Raw genomic sequence first — 17,415 nt, 5'->3', positions numbered from 1 at the left:
GTGATAGAAGAAGTTGTATTCTTGCCAAAGACATTGTCTTTTCTCAATCTCTCTTTCCTTCTCTCAATCTCTCTCTCTCCCTTCCTCTCTCTCTCTCTGTCTCTCTCTCTCTCTCCTTCCCTTTTTCTCCTTTTTGTTTCGATCTATTCCTCCTTCTCTTCTCCTCATTCTTTCTCTTTTCTATCTTTTGTTTTCTTCTTTTCTCACTACTTAAATACTTAACTTTAGCTTAATTGTATGTCTGTCATGCCCTCTTTTTAGTCTTTTAGTTTTTATCTCATAGCCTTTTCTATCTCTTTGTAGATTTGTATTTTGTACACCATCAGGTAGATGTATTTTCCTTTTATACTAATGTCTTTTTGTCCATTTCTCCTCTCCCTCTTCCTTCCATCGTCCTCTTTTTTCTCTTTCTCTTTCTTCTCTTTTCCTTCTCTCTCTGATCTTATGATCTCTCAGAGCTCTCTCTCTCTCTCTCTCTCCCCCTCTCTCTCTCTTCTCTCTCTCTCCTCCTGAGCAAGTTGTTATGTTGTGAACAAAGTTTATTGCTTGCATATCTCGGCGTGTGTCTAACACAAGTATGTTTTTTTTTATGTACAGTGCATATGTAGGTATGTATTTGAAGTTTGTTTTTTATGCACAGTGTACTCACCTATGTATTTGCTTTCTATTTTATAATGTTTTCTTGCTTTTTTATGTACCTCTTTTACCAGTGGCGTGTCCTCATTGTAAGCTAGGGATTCTAGGGAACCATCGCATCGCTTCCTTCAATCTGGATTCCTGAGGCTTAAAACATAGTGGGGGAGAGAGCAATCAGAGCAAAGAGAACGTAGAGGGAAGTTACAATGGAGGGAAGCGAGGAATTCAAACCACATAGAACTGAGCACTAAAGGGATCTCCATGTTCTTTGCTCTCCGTTGCACTTTGTTTTTAGCCTGAGACTACGAGCTGAAAAAAAAAAATCGGAACACGCGTAAATTTTTCGTTAAATAGGTATATTTTTTTTTATTTTTTTATTTTTTTTTTCGTGACCCCTTCTCGAACACAGGTCTGTCAGTTGTCAGTCACTCCCTCTCTAATTGATTACTGTCTCCGCGAACTTGATGTGTTTTCAAGCAGGATGTTTGTTTGAAACTAAAGTAAACATTAGATGCGAGTATTGTTATGGTATATCAAGTGAACATGTCAGCGGTTGGTAGCTCTTGTGAAAACTTTATGAAAAATTAATTTGCTTCCACACAGCTTAGTTAGAAGATAAACACCAGTTTAGTTAGCTTGGATTACTGTCTCCGCGAACTTGATGTGTGTTCAAGCAGGATGTTTGTTTGAAACTAAAGTAAACATTAGATGCGAGTATTGTTACGGTACCTACCTATATCAAGTGAACATGTCAGCGGTTGGTAGCTCTTGTAGAAACTTTATTCCATTTTTGAAAAATTAATTTGCTTCCACACGGCTTAGTTAGAAGATAAACACCAGTTTAGTTAGCTTGTCGGGTAGCACGTCTGCATTGTAAGCGCTAAGTCGCGGGGTCAACTCCCTCCCATGTCGAACTTTATCCTAGACAGATAAGGTTCGGTCTTAGAACGGCTGGACTTCACCTATCCTGTCCTTCTTCTCTCTTCAATTTCTTTCGGGATGATACGGGTAAGATCTCCGTTATAAGAGTTCTCTCTATGAGCCCTCCTGGGGAAAAAAATTCACACTTGTTTTAGGTGACATCGACCGACCTAAACTTTGTAGACGTCAAAAAACCTGATAAAATTTCAACTTTGTTAATTTCAGACATAAAAAGTTTAAGGACCACTGCTTTCTAGGCCTCTGTTCTCGTATGTCTAATGTAATATTAACCTATTTTGTTTTAGCCAGTGAGTTGTGAGAAATGAAACACATGTGCTTGCTATTATGTTTCTATAGTGTTGATGTTTCGCTGAGTTATACGGGTAAGATCTCCGTTATAAGAGTTCTCTCTATGAGACCTCCTGGGGAAAAAAATTCACACTTGTTTTAGGTGACATCGACCGACCTAAACTTTGTTTGTAGATGTCAGAAAACCTGATAAAATTTCAACTTTGTTAATTTCAGACATAAAAAGTTTGAGGACCACTGCTTTCTAGGCCTCTGTTCTCGTATGTCTAATGTAATATTAACCTATTTTGTTTTAGCCAGTGAGTGGTGAGAAATGAAACACATGTGCTTGCTATTATGTTTCTGTAGTTGATGTTTCGCTCAGTTATTGAAGTGCAACCCCTTAGACTCCCTAGAGCGTATATTTTTTATCGACTTTCAATGTTGAAAGCACGGATCTGTGCATGCCATGGTACTTAGTATCTTTACCTGCTATTGCTATTATTAAGACTGATAAAGTAAAATGGCACAATACATCAGGTGGGCCAATAAATGGTACGTTTTTTAGGTGGGCGAATAAATGGTACACTTACCCTAGGTACGTCAAAAAACCTGATAAAATTTCAACTTTGTTAATTTCAGACATAAAAAGTTTAAGGACCACTGCTTTCTAGGCCTCTGTTCTCGTACCTATATGTCTAATGTAATATTAACCTATTTTGTTTTAGCCAGTGAGTTGTGAGAAATTAAACACATGTGCTTGCTATTATGTTTCTATAGTTGATGTTTCGCTGAGTTTTTGAAGTGCAACCCCTTAGACTCCCTAGAGCGTATATTGTTTATCGACTTTCAATGTTGACAGCACGGATCTGTGCATGTCATGGTACCTAGTATCTTTACCTGCTATTGCTATTATTAAGACTGATAAGTAAAATGGCACAATACATCCACTGGATTCACGGAGATATATAAAAAAAAAATTAGGAAGGAACTTTGATTTTCCTAATTTTTCTTTTTTTTTACTACAATTTTGAAATACCACTGGTTCGATAGCATTCTTTAAGCCCTTCCTTTTGATAGAGAAAGGGAGTGATAGAAGAAGTTGTATTCTTGCCAAAGACATTGTCTTTTCTCAATCTCTCTTTCCTTCTCTCAATCTCTCTCTCCCTTCCTCTCTCTCTCTCTCCTCTTTGTTTCGATCTATTCCTCCTTCTCTTCTCCTCATTCTTTCTCTTTTCTATCTTTTGTTTTCTTCTTTTCTCACTACTTAAATACTTAACTATAGCTTTATTGTATGTCTGTCATGCTCTCGAATTGCCTCGGTCCTCTCTATCCATTATGCCTCGATATCAAATGACTTCAGGGCTTGTTCATACTAAAGGCCGTTTCCAGTGTTCAGGACTCCTGAAGCAAGTACGGAGTGTTTAATGGACAAGTTGGGGGTTCAATCTGAAATGAAGAAATAATAAAGAGGGAGGGGGGAAACAGCTGGAAAGGTTTTCACTGTTATTCCCATGGCCATCCAAAATTTTATACAAAGAAGAAGCGGAAATAGAAAGAGAATCACGAGAACACCAGAAAGTAACCCGTTGAAATATTTGCAATCGAAAAACGATTACAAATTTTTGTCGATGGTGGGATTCGAACCCGGGACCTTCTGCATGGCAAGCAAGCGCGTTACCACTGGACCAACCGTGCCCCCAAAACTATATTTTAGGTTGTTTGTACGTATAAAGAGCATTTTTCGTTTCATAAAAAAATCAATGGAACCAGTCAGAGGAAATGATTTCAGAACCGAAATCTCTTTTAATCGTTTCTTCGAAGTTTTATTGAGAAAAATATGTGATAAGAGCCAGAGTTTTTAACAGTTTTCAAAAATGTGAAAGATTTTAAATTTTACACTCTTTTAATGTTAGTATTTATTGTTATTTCAATGTAAGTACCTTTACCGTTCTGGATTTCATTATTAAATTATTATACACATTTTATAATTTGACTGCAACCATCTTTTCTGTTTAGCTAAATTTGCACACTATAATAATCATAATTTTATTATTATCTTTTTTTTTTTTTACCGATATTTGTTATACAAATTAAACCAAGGGCATGATTATTACCTCAGGCAATGTCTGTCCTTTAATAATAAGATTGATATTCTAGTCATTATGGGTGAGGTGTGGTATGACATTATGGGGTGAGAAACAAATTGAACCAAAGAGAATCTAAATGTAAGTTCACGTCAATTAAAGTTAAGGTCATTGACCTCTTGGCCAAATGGGTCATTGGCCTCTATCATCTCATGGTCACAAAGTGAAGTGACGAAGGTTTGAATACAAGATGAGGCGAAAATTTTCTCATCTATTTTTTTCGTTTCCCACATAGGCATTAGTATAAAAGAATGTGCCCTAAGAACGTTTCCAGGGTTAGAGTTACAATCTTACCCAAAAATTAATGCCACCTCTTGTCACTGTTGAGCTTTTCTTATATGATTATGACTGTCTTGATTGAAATTAAGTCCAAACTATAGGAAATTACAAAGGCTTCCTATTTCATGACGCTTGTCTTTAAAGTTCACAAAAACTAAAAATATTCCAACCCGATTGTCTTTTGTTTCTCATCTTGTAAACTGTCATTACACAGGGTTAGAGTTACAATCTTACCCAAAAATTAATGCCACCTCTTGTCACTGTTGAGCTTTTCTTATATGATTATGACTGTCTTGATTTAAATTAAGTCCAAACTATAGGAAATTACAAAGGCTTCCTATTTCACGACTCTAGATTAAAAATTTTCTTGCCTTTAAAGTTCACAAAAACTGCAAATATTCCAACCCCTTTAAAAAGTCTCTTGTTTCTCATCTTGTAAACTGTCATTACCACTTTTATTTTAAGCTAAATGTTTTACTTTAAGTTGTGAAATGTACAAATTAAAAACATTTTAAAAATGTGTGATTCACGAATATGACCTCTTTGTCTTGCTTTCATACCAATAGGGTCTTTCAATTTATCAGCTTATTTTACCTTTTATTATCCATTGTCACCAACATGACCAACATCACACAATATTAATAGGTACCTTTGATGCCCATCACCGTGACAAAAATACTTCGAAAAATACAACTCAATATCGTATTCATATCCCTATTTCTATAACAATTTAACTAGTATAATTACTTGGATAAACTACAGAAGAATGGAAGTTCCGAGGTATTTTTTCACTTTTGTAATGATAATAATTGATTGAAAATTGGGAATAATGGAAAAACGGCTTCTCAAGTGAAGAGGAAGTCATTGTTCAGAACATTGATGAAGTGGAAAAACCTCGCCCTCCACCTCCTTCCCCTTTCAGTACTCCCTTTCCCAATGTACTGCATTCTCCTCTCCCTTATCAGGGCTAGAAAATGGGCGCCTAGGAATCCCACAAAAACTTTAATAGGTAGGTACATAGGTAATCGTAAAAAAAACCTCGATAAAAATTCCGATTTCATAAGGTCCTTCGTCGAAATCAACTCCGATACTGTCATAACTCGATCTTTTAGCATTGCGAGATTGCGACAGTAATGGATTTTGATAAAAGTTGGAATAGGATTAGGCTCTCATCGTAATTCCATCAGGCTTCTACACGTAGGCCTGTTTATTCTGTCTGTGTACCGAGGGAATTCGGAAGGAAAAAGGTACTTGTCAGCTTTTTGCCCCCCCTTTTTGACACATGAGATATCAAATAAAAGTTTCCGGTCGAAGCGAATATACACGTACCTACTCGTGTAGATATTTCAGCAGAAATATCAGTTCTGTTCCCTATCAGTTCTATTCCCTATCAGCTCTGTTCCCTATCAGCTCCGTTCCCTATCAGCTCTATTTGACACATGAGATATCAAATAAAAGTTTCCGGTCGAAGCGAATATACACGTACCTACTCGTGTAGATATTTCAGCAGAAATATCAGCTCCGTTCCCTATCAGCTCCGTTCCCTATCAACTCCGTTCCCTATCAGCTCCGTTCCCTATCAACTCCGTTCCCTATCAGCTCCGTTCCCTATCAGCTCCGTTCACTATCAGCTCCGTTCCCTATCAGCTTCGTTCCCTATCAGCTCTGTTCCCTATCAGCTCTGTTCCCTATCAGCTCTGTTCCCTATCAGCTCTTTTCCTTATCAGCTCCGTTCCCTATCAGCTCCGTTCCCAATCAGCTCTGTTCCCTATCAGCTCCGTTCCCAATCAGCTCCGTTCCCTATCAGCTGCGTTCCCTATCAGCTCTGTTCCCTATCAGCTGCGTTCCCTATCAGCTCCGTTCCCTATCAGCTCTGTTCCCTATCAGCTCCGTTCCCAATCAGCTCTGTTCCCTATCAGCTCCGTTCCCAATCAGCTTTGTTCCCTATCAGCTCCGTTCCCTATCAGCTCCGTTCCCTATCAGCTGCGTTCCCTATCAGCTCTGTTCCTTATCAGCTCCGTTCCCTATCAACTCCGTTCCCTATCAGCTCTGTTTCCTATCAGCTCTGTTCCCTATCAGGTCTGTTCCCTATCAGCTTTGTTCCCTATCAGCTGCGTTCCCTATCAGCTTTGTTCCTTATCAGCTCCGTTCCCTATCAACTCCGTTCCCTATCAGCTCTGTTTACTATTTCCTCCTTCATTGAGGGACTTTTCAGTCCTATGCGAGCAGTATAAATAAGCACTATTATTATTATTATTTTCTTCGGGAGTAAGAAAAGACTCCGTGCATAACTGCATAACAGAGTAAAAGCGCCCTTGAGGTAGTAATAATATGTGTCCACACATAGATGGCGGCCGTCGATCGACTCAATCGATGGTCGATCGACGAGATGAATCTATGGTTCTATGGCGTCGAGGCAGCGTACAGATTCGGTCGACATCGATCGACGGCCGTAGACTATGTGTGGCCACAGCTTTAGGCATATTCATTGTCAATTTCTCATTCTCTATGTGTATGCTCTATCTATTCTGTATAATATGTACCTACAATGGGAAAACTTTTCTATTCTAATTACGCATACGTATGTATAATCCGGTTATATTTATTTATTTTTCGTGATTCATACATTTCTAATCTACTCATTAGCTGTGCCCGTCAAAGCAAAGCACGTCAAACAAATATTGTATGTTAAATTTTCAAAAGGAAAACTTTTCATCAAACGACACTCCCTCCCGCCACTTCCAATCCCTTCTGTCGGTTGCTGAACCCATGTGTTTCCTTTGCAATTCTGTTTAAACACCCCGTAGGAAACAAACGACCTTTTATTTTTTTTGATTATCTTTTTTTACAACTCGGGAAACATTTTATGAATACGAGAAGATTATTTATAATCCCACCAGATAATATAAAAACCCCGAAGAAGCTATTTTTAATGACGTTTTTTATTTATTTTAAATACGATGGCGAGAGGGTGGGGGGAGAATCAAATTCATTTCGACTGCCTTATTTAGTTTTGTTTAATTTTCAACGACCATAAATGAATTGGAGCAATAAAAAACGAACCATTCCGTGTTGGTACTTTAAGAGCTTTTTTTATTCGAGGTAGAGTCTGTTTAAGCACCCCGTAGGAAACAAACGACCTTTTATTTTTTTTGATTATCTTTTTTTACAACTCGGGAAACATTTTATGAATACGAGAAGATTATTTATAATCCCACCAGATAATATAAAAACCCCGAAGAAGCTATTTTTAATGACGTTTTTTTATTTATTTTAAATACGATGGCGAGAGGGTGGGGGGAGAATCAAATTCATTTCGACTGCCTTATTTAGTTTTGTTTAATTTTCAACGACCATAAATGAATGGGAGCAATAAAAAACGAACCATTCCGTGTTTGTACTTTAAGAGCTTTTTTTATTCGAGAATGTTTAATTTTCAACGACCATAAATGAATGGGAGCAATAAAAAACGAACCATTCCGTGTTGGTACTTTAAGAGCTTTTTTTATTCGAGGTAGAGACGAGTTGTTTAATTTTCAACGACCATAAATGAATGGGAGCAATAAAAAACGAACCATTCCGTGTTGGTACTTTAAGAGCTTTTTTTATTCGAGAGACGAGGTACTAAATTTATGTTTTTCTTCACTACATATTAGGTATATATTCCAGGTTTCTAGCTTGCTCAAATGACACAAAAACGAGTAATCAGAGAACTTGTTTTTCTTTACTACATATTAGGTATATATTCCAGGTTTCTAGCTTGCTCAAATGACACAAAAACGAGTAATCAGAGAACTAAATACTGGTTTTTCTTCACTACATATTAGGTATATATTCCAGGTTTCTAGCTTGCTCAAATGACACAAAAACGAGTAATCAGAGAACTAAATACATACCTACATTGTTATCTGTGACACCGGTACCTACACAGTACACATAATATGGTGCCGATACTTATAAGACGGTCATAGACTTCCTGAAATCTCTGACCAGCAAAGATGGGCTAGATAGTGGGACCAAGTCAAGAATTTGGCCACTGTACACAAAAATTGAAAGAACTTCAATCCTCAAATTAACATCACACAAAAATTCTCCAGAAAAACTGTTCTCACACAAAACTTCTCATCTAAATTATGTCGTTACTTTCCAAATCGAAAAAGAAGGACGGTACTCATAAACCCGGCCTTAGTAGTAGTGCAATAGTCCTAAACTAAAATGGACGCGGCACATAAGGGATCAGGAAGAGACCGCCTTAACGTAATAATAACCCGGCCTTAGGTAGGTAACATCTTACAGTTAATTATTGCTTACCTGCAGGTTAACCTGATTGTCTTGTGTAAGATCAGCCCTGATTTTTTTTTTTTCTTTTTTTTTTTTTTTTTTTTTTTTTTTTTTTTTTTTTTTTTTTTTTTTTAGGAAGACAGACAGCATTATTGATGGATTTCTAATGTTTAGCTTTCTTTCTCCGTCTAATCTCTGTATCTCCCTCTCCCTCATCCCCCTCCCCCTCTCTCCCTTTGACACGAAACAAAAGTCCCGAGGAAAAATGGAAAACGAATTGAAATAGAAGCACAAAATGAATCCCGGATTGAAAAGTAAGATGATGTCAGTATAAAGACGAGAGAAGAGGGAGGGAGATAGTTTGGAAGAAGGGAGGGAGAAGAGGAACAAAAAGTCCCGAGGAAAAATGGAAAACGAATTGAAATAGAAGCACAAAATGAATCCCGGATTGAAAAGTAAGATGATGTCAGTATAAAGAGAGGAGGATGGGAGATAGTTTGGAAGAGGGGAGGGAGAAAAGGAATATTGTGAGCGCAAGATGGGGTGGCAACTTTCATTGTTCATTACTTTTTAAAGCAAACGAGTTGAGAGTAGCTTTCGAGAGTTCTTACACAAAAATTCTCCAGAAAAACTGTTCTCACACAAAACTTCTCATCTAAATTATGTCGTTACTTTCCAAATCGAAAAAGAAGGACGGGGTTAACCTGATTGTCTTGTGTAAGTTCAGCCCTGAAAAGGAAACGGTGTGAGCGCAAGATGGGGTGGCAACTTTCATTGTTCATTACTCTTTAAAGCAAACGAGTTGAGAGTAGCTTTCGAGAGTTCTTTTTTTTTCCCAGCACAAATTGCCAACACGTATCCAAGAGTAAAACACACAATGATGATGATGTCTTTGATAAACGAAGGACGGTTCAAAGTCCAAGGAAAAAACTGTGGGTAAAACAACCAAGAGCGGCGAACGTAACCGAAGCAAGAGCCGACCAAAGACGACCAACAAGGGCAAAAACATCAAAGGCATCATGGACAAGATAACGTTCAAAATAAAGAAGCCTCAATTCGAAGGATCCGCAGAGAACAAACCAAAAGGAGATGACCTGGCTGGGGAAACTATGGAAGTTATAAAAGAACCTGGCGAGACCTCTGAACCAGTCTTACCGAAAACTTCCAACGGAGCAGGCGCAAATGCACCACAAGCTGAAGATGTAGAAAAGGCAAACGATACCAAAAACGAACCTCCAGAAGATAGCAACGACCTCACAAACGAACAGCGAGAAGACGGTGCAAAGTTCAACCTGGCGAGACCTCTGAACCAGTCTTACCGAAAACTTCCAACGAAGCAGGCGCAAATGCACCACAAGCTGAAGATGTAGAAAAGGCAAACGATACCAAAAACGAACCTCCAGAAGATAGTGAACCTGGCGAGACCTCTGAACCAGTCTTACCGAAAACTTCCAACGAAGCAGGCGCAAATGCACCACAAGCTGAAGATGTAGAAAAGGTCAACGATACCAAAAATGAACCTCCAGAAGATAGCAACGACCTCACAAACGAACAGCGAGAAGACGGTGCAAAGTTTGAAGATCTTCTGTCGGGAAACAATTTGGACCAATATGTTACCGAGCAGTCCACCGCTAACATAGAAGTTCCTGGAAGTTCCTCACAACCTGGCGAGACCTCTGAACCAGTCTTACCGAAAACTTCCAACGAAGCAGGCGCAAATGCACCACAAGCTGAAGATGTAGAAAAGGCCAACGATACCAAAAACAAACCTCCAGAAGATAGCAACGACCTCACAAACGAACAACGAGAAGACGGTGCAAAGTTTGAAGATCTTCTGTCGGGAAACAATTTGGACCAATATGTTACCGAGCAGTCCACCACTAACATAGAAGTTCCTGGAAGTTCCTCGGACAATATAGAATCTACGGATGATGAAGTATGTATAGCACAAGCTCTGTTGGGATATGTAGAGGACCGGGTTGGGCTTGGCAAATATGTTGAGATTGATAGTGAGGCTAGCATCCCAGCAAATACAGACATCCCAGGAGATACAGATATTGATAGTGAGGCTAGCATCCCAGCAGATGCAGATACAGTGGATCAGAACCCGGTCACTGAACATATGGAACTGACTAGTAATTGACACTGTTTTGTCACAAAACGATTATTATATTTTTATAGTAAAACCTGAAAATTAATATAAAACGAAAGGTGTACGATTACACTTATCATCAGTGAAAACAATTCAAACTGTTTTCATTAGGTTGATAGATACCTACCTGATACTCTTTTAGCCTAAGAGAGACTTCTAATTTTACGGCAATATTTCATATAATATATTATTAATGACAAAAGCTCATTCATGAAATGAAAATACATTTTGCCTGGTACCTAACCCTTTCTACAGTTTCTATACAAATCAAACTGTCTGTCTCTCAACTGCTTTTCCCATGTTCACAAGTTCTTTTTAAAAACAAATAATTAAATTTCCAAGATATTATTAATGACAAAAGCTCATTCATGAAATGAAAATACATTTTGTCTGGTACCTAACCCTTTCTACAGTTTCTATACAAATCAAACGGTCTGTCTCTCAACTGCTTTTCCCATGTTCACAAGTTCTTTTTCAAAACAAATAATTAAATTTCCAAGGACCACAGTAGTGAGTGAATATTTTACAATAAAATTTTCCTGAATACCTACAACAACCCTTCGAGTTTTTCTAAATCAATTTAGGTATGTTTTTATTCTTAAAAGAAATGGTTAACAATAATTTAGAAGGGGTGTTTTTTAATAATTAATAACACAGAAAAAAAGTTCTTAGTAATGTCAGAATTTCTAAACAAGAATAAGGAATAAAAAACGGACAAACTTTTTTTCCCTTTTTTTTAACAGTTCAGTGAAATGAATTTTTAATTCCTCTCGACAAATTTCCGAGCAAACTTTATTAAGAATGGAAGTTCCGAGGTATTTTTTCACTTTTGTAAAGATAATAATTGATTGAAAATCTTTCTTGGGTTATGCTGACAGCTGACTAGAAATTGTGCTGACTAGGGCATTTTTTATAGGGTTATACGTGTCAGATAATGTTGCAGTTGAGATGTTTTGTGTTGTAACGCTTGGCCTAACATGAATAATTATGGGTGTTTGAACCTTGGTGTAATGAATAACGCGGTGGATTTTTGTTCTAGAGTTTGGTGGTTCGAGTCCAAAGTCGCGGTAACGATGTTTTCAGTTCTTTCCTTTCAATTTTCCCTTTCTTTCTTTCTTTAAGTGGTAGAGTTCCCTGGAGGAGGTCTTTTGAACAACCATTTATTTTCTTTTAATTTCTTGTTTTGAGTGAATGAATGAATCCAATAGATTCCTTTCCTTACTTTCCAACCCTGCCGACAATTATGAAGAAACATGTTGACTTTTTGGTCAATTAATGTTTTATTTTCATGTTCTACGTTGAGTTATTTAGACCCGGAAGTTAGAGCATTTGAACAAACAGAAGAGAAGGCTCCTCGTTCAAAAGTGGGAACACGCGTAAATTTTTCGTCAAATATTTTTTCTCGTGACCCCTTCTCGAACTCAGGACTGTCAGTTGTCAGTCACTCCCTCTCTAATTGACTACTGTCTCCGCGAACTTGATGTGTGTTCAAGCAGGATGTTTGTTTGAAACTAAAGTAAACATTAGATGCGAGTATTGTTACGGTATATCAAGTGAACATGTCAGCGGTTGGTAGCTCTTGTAGAAACTTTATTCCATTTTTGAAAAATTAATTTCTTTCCACACGGCTTAGTTAGAAGATAAACACCAGTTTAGTTAGCTTGGCGGGTAGCACGTCTGCATTGTAAGCGCTAAGTCGCGCGGTCAACTCCCTCCCATGTCGAACTTTATCCTAGACAGATAAGGTTCGGTCTTAGAACGGCTGCACTTCACCTATCCTGTCCTTCTTCTCTCTTCGATTTCTTTCGGGATGATACGGGTAAGATCTCCGTTATAAGAGTTCTCTCTATGAGACCTCCTGGGGAAAAAAATTCACACTTGTTTTAGGTGACATCGACCGACTTTTGATAAACATTTTCTATTCAAAACTCTGGAGATTTTCTTGGGTTATGCTGACAGCTGACTAGAAATTGTGCTGACTAGGGCATTTTCTATAGGGTTATACGTGTCAGATAATGTAGCAGTTGAGATGTTTTGTGTTGTAACGCTTGGCCTAACATGAATAATTACGGGTGTTTGTTTCTTGGGTTATGCTGACAGCTGACTAGAAATTGTGCTGACTAGGGCATTTTTTATAGGGTTATACGTGTCAGATAATGTTGCAGTTAGATGTTTTGTGTTGTAACGCTTGGCCTAACATGAATAATTACATACGTGTCAGATAATGTAGCAGTTGAGATGTTTTGTGTTGTAACGCTTGGCCTAACATGAATAATTACGGGTGTTTCAACCTTGGTGTAATGAATAACGCGGTGGATTTTTGTTCTAGACTCTAGACTCTAGAGTTTGGTGGTTCGAGTCCAAAATTGCGGTAACGGTGTTTTCAGTTCTTTCCTTTCAATTTCCCCTTTCCCTGGAGGAGGGAGGTCTTTTGAACAACCATTTATTTTCTTTTAATTTCTTGTTTTGAGTGAATGAATGAGTCCAATAGATTCCTTTCCTTACTTTCCAACCCTAGCGACAATTATGAAGAAACACGTTGACTTTTTGGTCAATTAATGTTTCATTTTCATGTTCTACGTTGAGTTATTCAGACTATACGTGTCGATAATGTAGCAGTTGAGATGTTTTGTGTTGTAACGCTTGGCCTAACATGAATAATTACGGGTGTTTCTGTGAGCGCAAGATGGGGTGGCAACTTTCATTGTTCATTACTTTTTAAAGCAAACGAGTTGAGAGTAGCTTTCGAGAGTTCAGTGAGGCTAGCATCCCAGCAAATACAGACATCCCAGGAGATACAGATATTGATAGTGAGGCTAGCATCCCAGCAGATGCAGATACAGCGGATCAGAACCCGGTCACTGAACACATGGAACTGACTAGCAATTGACACTGTTTTGTCACAAAACGATTATTATATTTTTATAGTAAAACCTGAAAATTAATGAAATAAAACGAAAGGTGTACAATTACACTTATCATCAGTGAAAACAATTCAAACTGTCTTCATTAGGTTGGTAGATACCTAATACTCTTTTAGCCTAAATAGGGACTTCTAATTTTACGGCAATATTTCATATATTATTAATGACAAAAGCTACTCCTCTCTCTCTCTCTCTCTCTCTCTCTCTCTCTCTCTCTCTCTCTCTCTCTCTCTCTCTCTCTCCCCTCTTGAAAACTTAGCTGAATATGTGTTTAAGTTTCCAAAGCTTCGAGCAAATACTTCTCTAATCCGCCGTCTTTCCCCCCCTCTCTCTCTCCCTAGCCTTTTCTTTCCCTTCCTCCTACCCCTCATTTTCTTTCCCTCTGTCTCTCCCTCTCTCCCTACCTCGCACTTTTCACAAGTTTTTTTCCCTTTTCTTCTTACACAGAACATTGATGAAGTGGAAAAACCTCGCCCTCCACCTCCTTCCCCTTTCAGTACTCCCTTTCCCAATGTACTGCATTCTCCTCTCCTTTATCAGGGCTAGGAAATGGGCGCCTAGGAATCCCACAAAAACTTTAATAGGTAGGTAGGAAATTAGAAAAATAAATGTGGGCAGGTGGGCCAATAAATGGTACGTTTTTTAGGTGGGCGAATAAATGGTACACTTACCCTACATAATCGTAAAAAGAACCTCGATAAAAATTCCGATTTCCTAAGGTCCTTCGTCGAAATCAACTCCGATACTGTCATAATTCGGTCTTTTAGCATTGCGACAGTAATGGATTTTGATAAAAGTTGGAATAGGATTAGGCTCTCATCGTAATTTCATCAGGCTTCTACACGTAGGCCTGTTTATTCTGTCTGTGTACCGAGGGAATTCGGAAGGAAAAAGGTACTTGTCAGCTTTTTGCCCCCCCTTTTTGACACATGAGATATCAAATAAAAGTTTCCGGTCGAAGCGAATACACACGTACTTACTCGTGTAGATATTTCAGCAGAAATATCAGTTCTGTTCCCTATCAGCTTCGTTCCCTATCAGCTCTGTTCCCTTCCCTATCAGCTCGATTCCCTATCAGCTCCATTTGCTATCAACTCCGTTCTCTATCAGCTCCATTCACTATCAGCTCTATTCCCTATCAGCTCCGTTCACTATCAGCTCCGTTCCCTATTAGCTCCGTTCCCTATCAGCTCCGTTCCCTATCTAGCTCTGTTTACTATTTCCTCCTTCATTGAGCAAATAAGTTTTCTCTCTCCCTTTCTCTTTCTCTCTCTCTCTCTCTCTCTCTACTTGAAAACTTAGCTGAATATGTGTTTAAGTTTCCAAAGCTTCGAGCAAATACTTCTCTAATCCGCCGTCTTTCCCCCCCTCTCTCTCTCCCTAGCCTTTTCTTTCCCTTCCTCCTACCCCTCATTTTCTTTCCCTCTGTCTCTCCCTCTCTCCCTACCTCGCACTTTTCACAAGTTTTTTTCCCTTTTCTTCTTACACAGCAGCAGTTTTTTTTTCCTTCGTACTTTTTATTTCATTTCTATATCTCCAATAAATTTTGTGCTTAATAGAAAATGATCTACGAGCGGCGTGGAGAGAAAAATGTATAACCCGAGTCATTCGGAGAATTTCAACAGGGTACGCCTGAAAAAAAAAAATATAATATATAGGTATACTATTAGATAGTTACCTATCTATCCCTGTACATACATAAACTTCAGAGGCCTAATGTTTCAGCATTCATATCATGGATATGTGATATATTAGGTACCTATATCCTTGAATAATTGAATTGAGGATACAGTATACAATTCCATGCCTTTTGGTTTGGGCTCAAATCCACGTCCTTCAGACTACGAGGCAAGCGCCTAAAGCGCCTTAACCACTATTCTATGAATAAGTAGAATAGAAGAGAATATACCTTATTTAATTATGCTCAAAAATAGGACTAAAAAGCCCCTTTACTCCAGCAGTCTAAACAGGGTGTCGTCCTTCAGACTACGAGGCAAGCGCCTAAAGCGCCTTAACCACTATTCTATGAATAAGTAGAATAGAAGAGAATATACCTTATTTAATCATGCTCAAAAATAGGACTAAAAAGCCCCTTTACTCCAGCAGTCTAAACAGGGTGTCACAAATTTTATAGGTTCGCGAAACGAGCCGTGATTCAACGTCACCCTGTCTCTCGTATATTGCGAATCGTGCTGTCTGATGAAAATCTAAATGTCACGTTTTCTACCACTTCCCTACCGCCGATCACGTTTTCTACCCTCCACTTCAATAAGCTCCAGAGAAACTTGATAAAGAAGACGTTTCGATGCTCGCAAAGTATTGAATGCACAAGGCATGGGGTCTGTTCTTGAAACGTTTCAGATAGCAATATTGCAAGATGAAGATTACGGAGGTAAACCTATTGACAACTGTCGTAGGCAAAATAACTGTTGGGAGTTTCTAAGACCTCCAAGACGACAGATTGTATGAATTGAATGTTTGGCACGACTGAGTTTGAACTGTAAAGTTGCGGGTCATGGGGTCTGTTCTTGAAACGTTTCAGATAGCAATATTGCAAGATGAAGATTACGGAGGTAAACCTATTGACAACTGTCGTAGGCAAGATAACTGTTGGGAGGTTCTAAGACCTCCAAGACGACAGATTGTATGAATTGAATGTTTGGCACGACTGAGTTTGAACTGTAAAGTTGCGAGATTTTTTTTGCTCTCTCTCGGGCGAAAATTAAAATTAGAAGTAGAAGAAGAAAACGAAGAAGAAGAAGGAAGAGAAGAAGAAGAAGAAGGAGGAGGAGGAGGAGAAGGAGAAGAAGAAGAAGAAGGAGGAGGAGAAGAAGAAGAAGGAGGAAAAGAAGAAGAAGAAGAAGGAGGAGGAGAAGAAGAAGAAGGAGGAGAATTAGGAGAAGAAGAATAAGGAAGAGGGGCTGAAAAGTCTCAAAGTTCTCTCCCCTCTTCATCCTATGTCCTTCATACCGAAGAAGAAGAAGAAGGAGGAGAATTAGGAGAAGAAGAATAAGGAAGAGGGGCTGAAAAGTCTCAAAGTTCTCTCCCCTCTTCATCCTGTGTCCTTTATACCTATACTTCATAAGTGGTAAAGGTAGTATTAAAAAAAAAAATCATATCAGCCGAAATAAGCCCTTTTATTTCGTTTTATTTAACTCCCCTTTTTTATTCGAAAAAAAACGTCAGGTGTAAATTTTTTCGAAGGACACGAGATGAAAAGAAAGCAGAATATCCACCCTACTATAAAACCGTTTGCAGGACTTTAAGGGGTTTTTCATTGACTTGAATTTACGCTTCAATTGTTTTCGATTTCAATTGATTGAATTTATTTACTAATAATGACGTGTTTTTTCCTCTCCTTCGTTTTTTACTGCAATTTATTCAAGTAGGAATTTTGGTTCCTATACTAAAGATGAAAGATTTCAGATTTCCATTCTCATAGTCTAATCATCTAATGTTTCCATTGATCACAGAAGGCACCAGTTTAAAGTTGAAACCCTTTTTTCATTATAAGACTTGAGTTTTTAGGCGAATAGTCAAACAGTAGCTATTCAAAAAGAGCTCTCAAATTCTGTATAAAGAGTCTAGAGCTCTGGGACCTTAAATTCAAACTGATAATCATTTCGAAAACGAGTAGAAATTCACTGAAACATTTCACATGAGATAAACATTTTGAAATGCATAGGAAGCTGCATTTCTGGCGTTCTGACAGATTTTGAGTTTTTATTTTATTGCACTCTTTTTGAACTCCCATTAAAGTTGAAAAAAAAAAAATCATATTTTTTTT

The 17,415-nt window shown here is 38.2% G+C and overlaps 2 protein-coding genes across 2 annotated transcripts; one reads left to right on the top strand and one right to left on the bottom strand.

Annotated features, from left to right (window-relative positions):
- Window positions 1-8,286: 8,286 nt before the first annotated feature.
- On the top strand, window positions 8,287-9,922 carry LOC113471498. Its single transcript, XM_026830700.1, has 3 exons — window positions 8,287-8,359; window positions 9,170-9,244; window positions 9,458-9,922. The coding sequence occupies exons 2-3, from the start codon at window positions 9,215-9,217 to the stop codon at window positions 9,920-9,922; spliced, it is 495 nt and encodes a 164-aa protein (XP_026686501.1). The 5' UTR covers window positions 8,287-8,359; window positions 9,170-9,214.
- A 42-nt stretch (window positions 9,923-9,964) lies between these two features.
- LOC113471499 lies at window positions 9,965-10,800 on the bottom strand. Its single transcript, XM_026830702.1, has 2 exons — window positions 10,408-10,800; window positions 9,965-10,158 (listed from the first exon to the last, which is right to left on the bottom strand). The coding sequence occupies exons 1-2, from the start codon at window positions 10,672-10,674 to the stop codon at window positions 9,991-9,993; spliced, it is 435 nt and encodes a 144-aa protein (XP_026686503.1). The 5' UTR covers window positions 10,675-10,800; the 3' UTR covers window positions 9,965-9,990.
- Between the last annotated feature and the right edge of the window lie 6,615 nt (window positions 10,801-17,415).

This window comes from Diaphorina citri, unplaced genomic scaffold (assembly GCF_000475195.1).
Source record: "Diaphorina citri unplaced genomic scaffold, Diaci psyllid genome assembly version 1.1 scaffold2533, whole genome shotgun sequence".
Classification (NCBI taxonomy): Eukaryota; Metazoa; Arthropoda; class Insecta; order Hemiptera; family Psyllidae; genus Diaphorina; species Diaphorina citri.
Note: the sequence above shows the minus strand (reverse complement) of the source record. Positions and strands in the feature narration are given on the sequence as shown.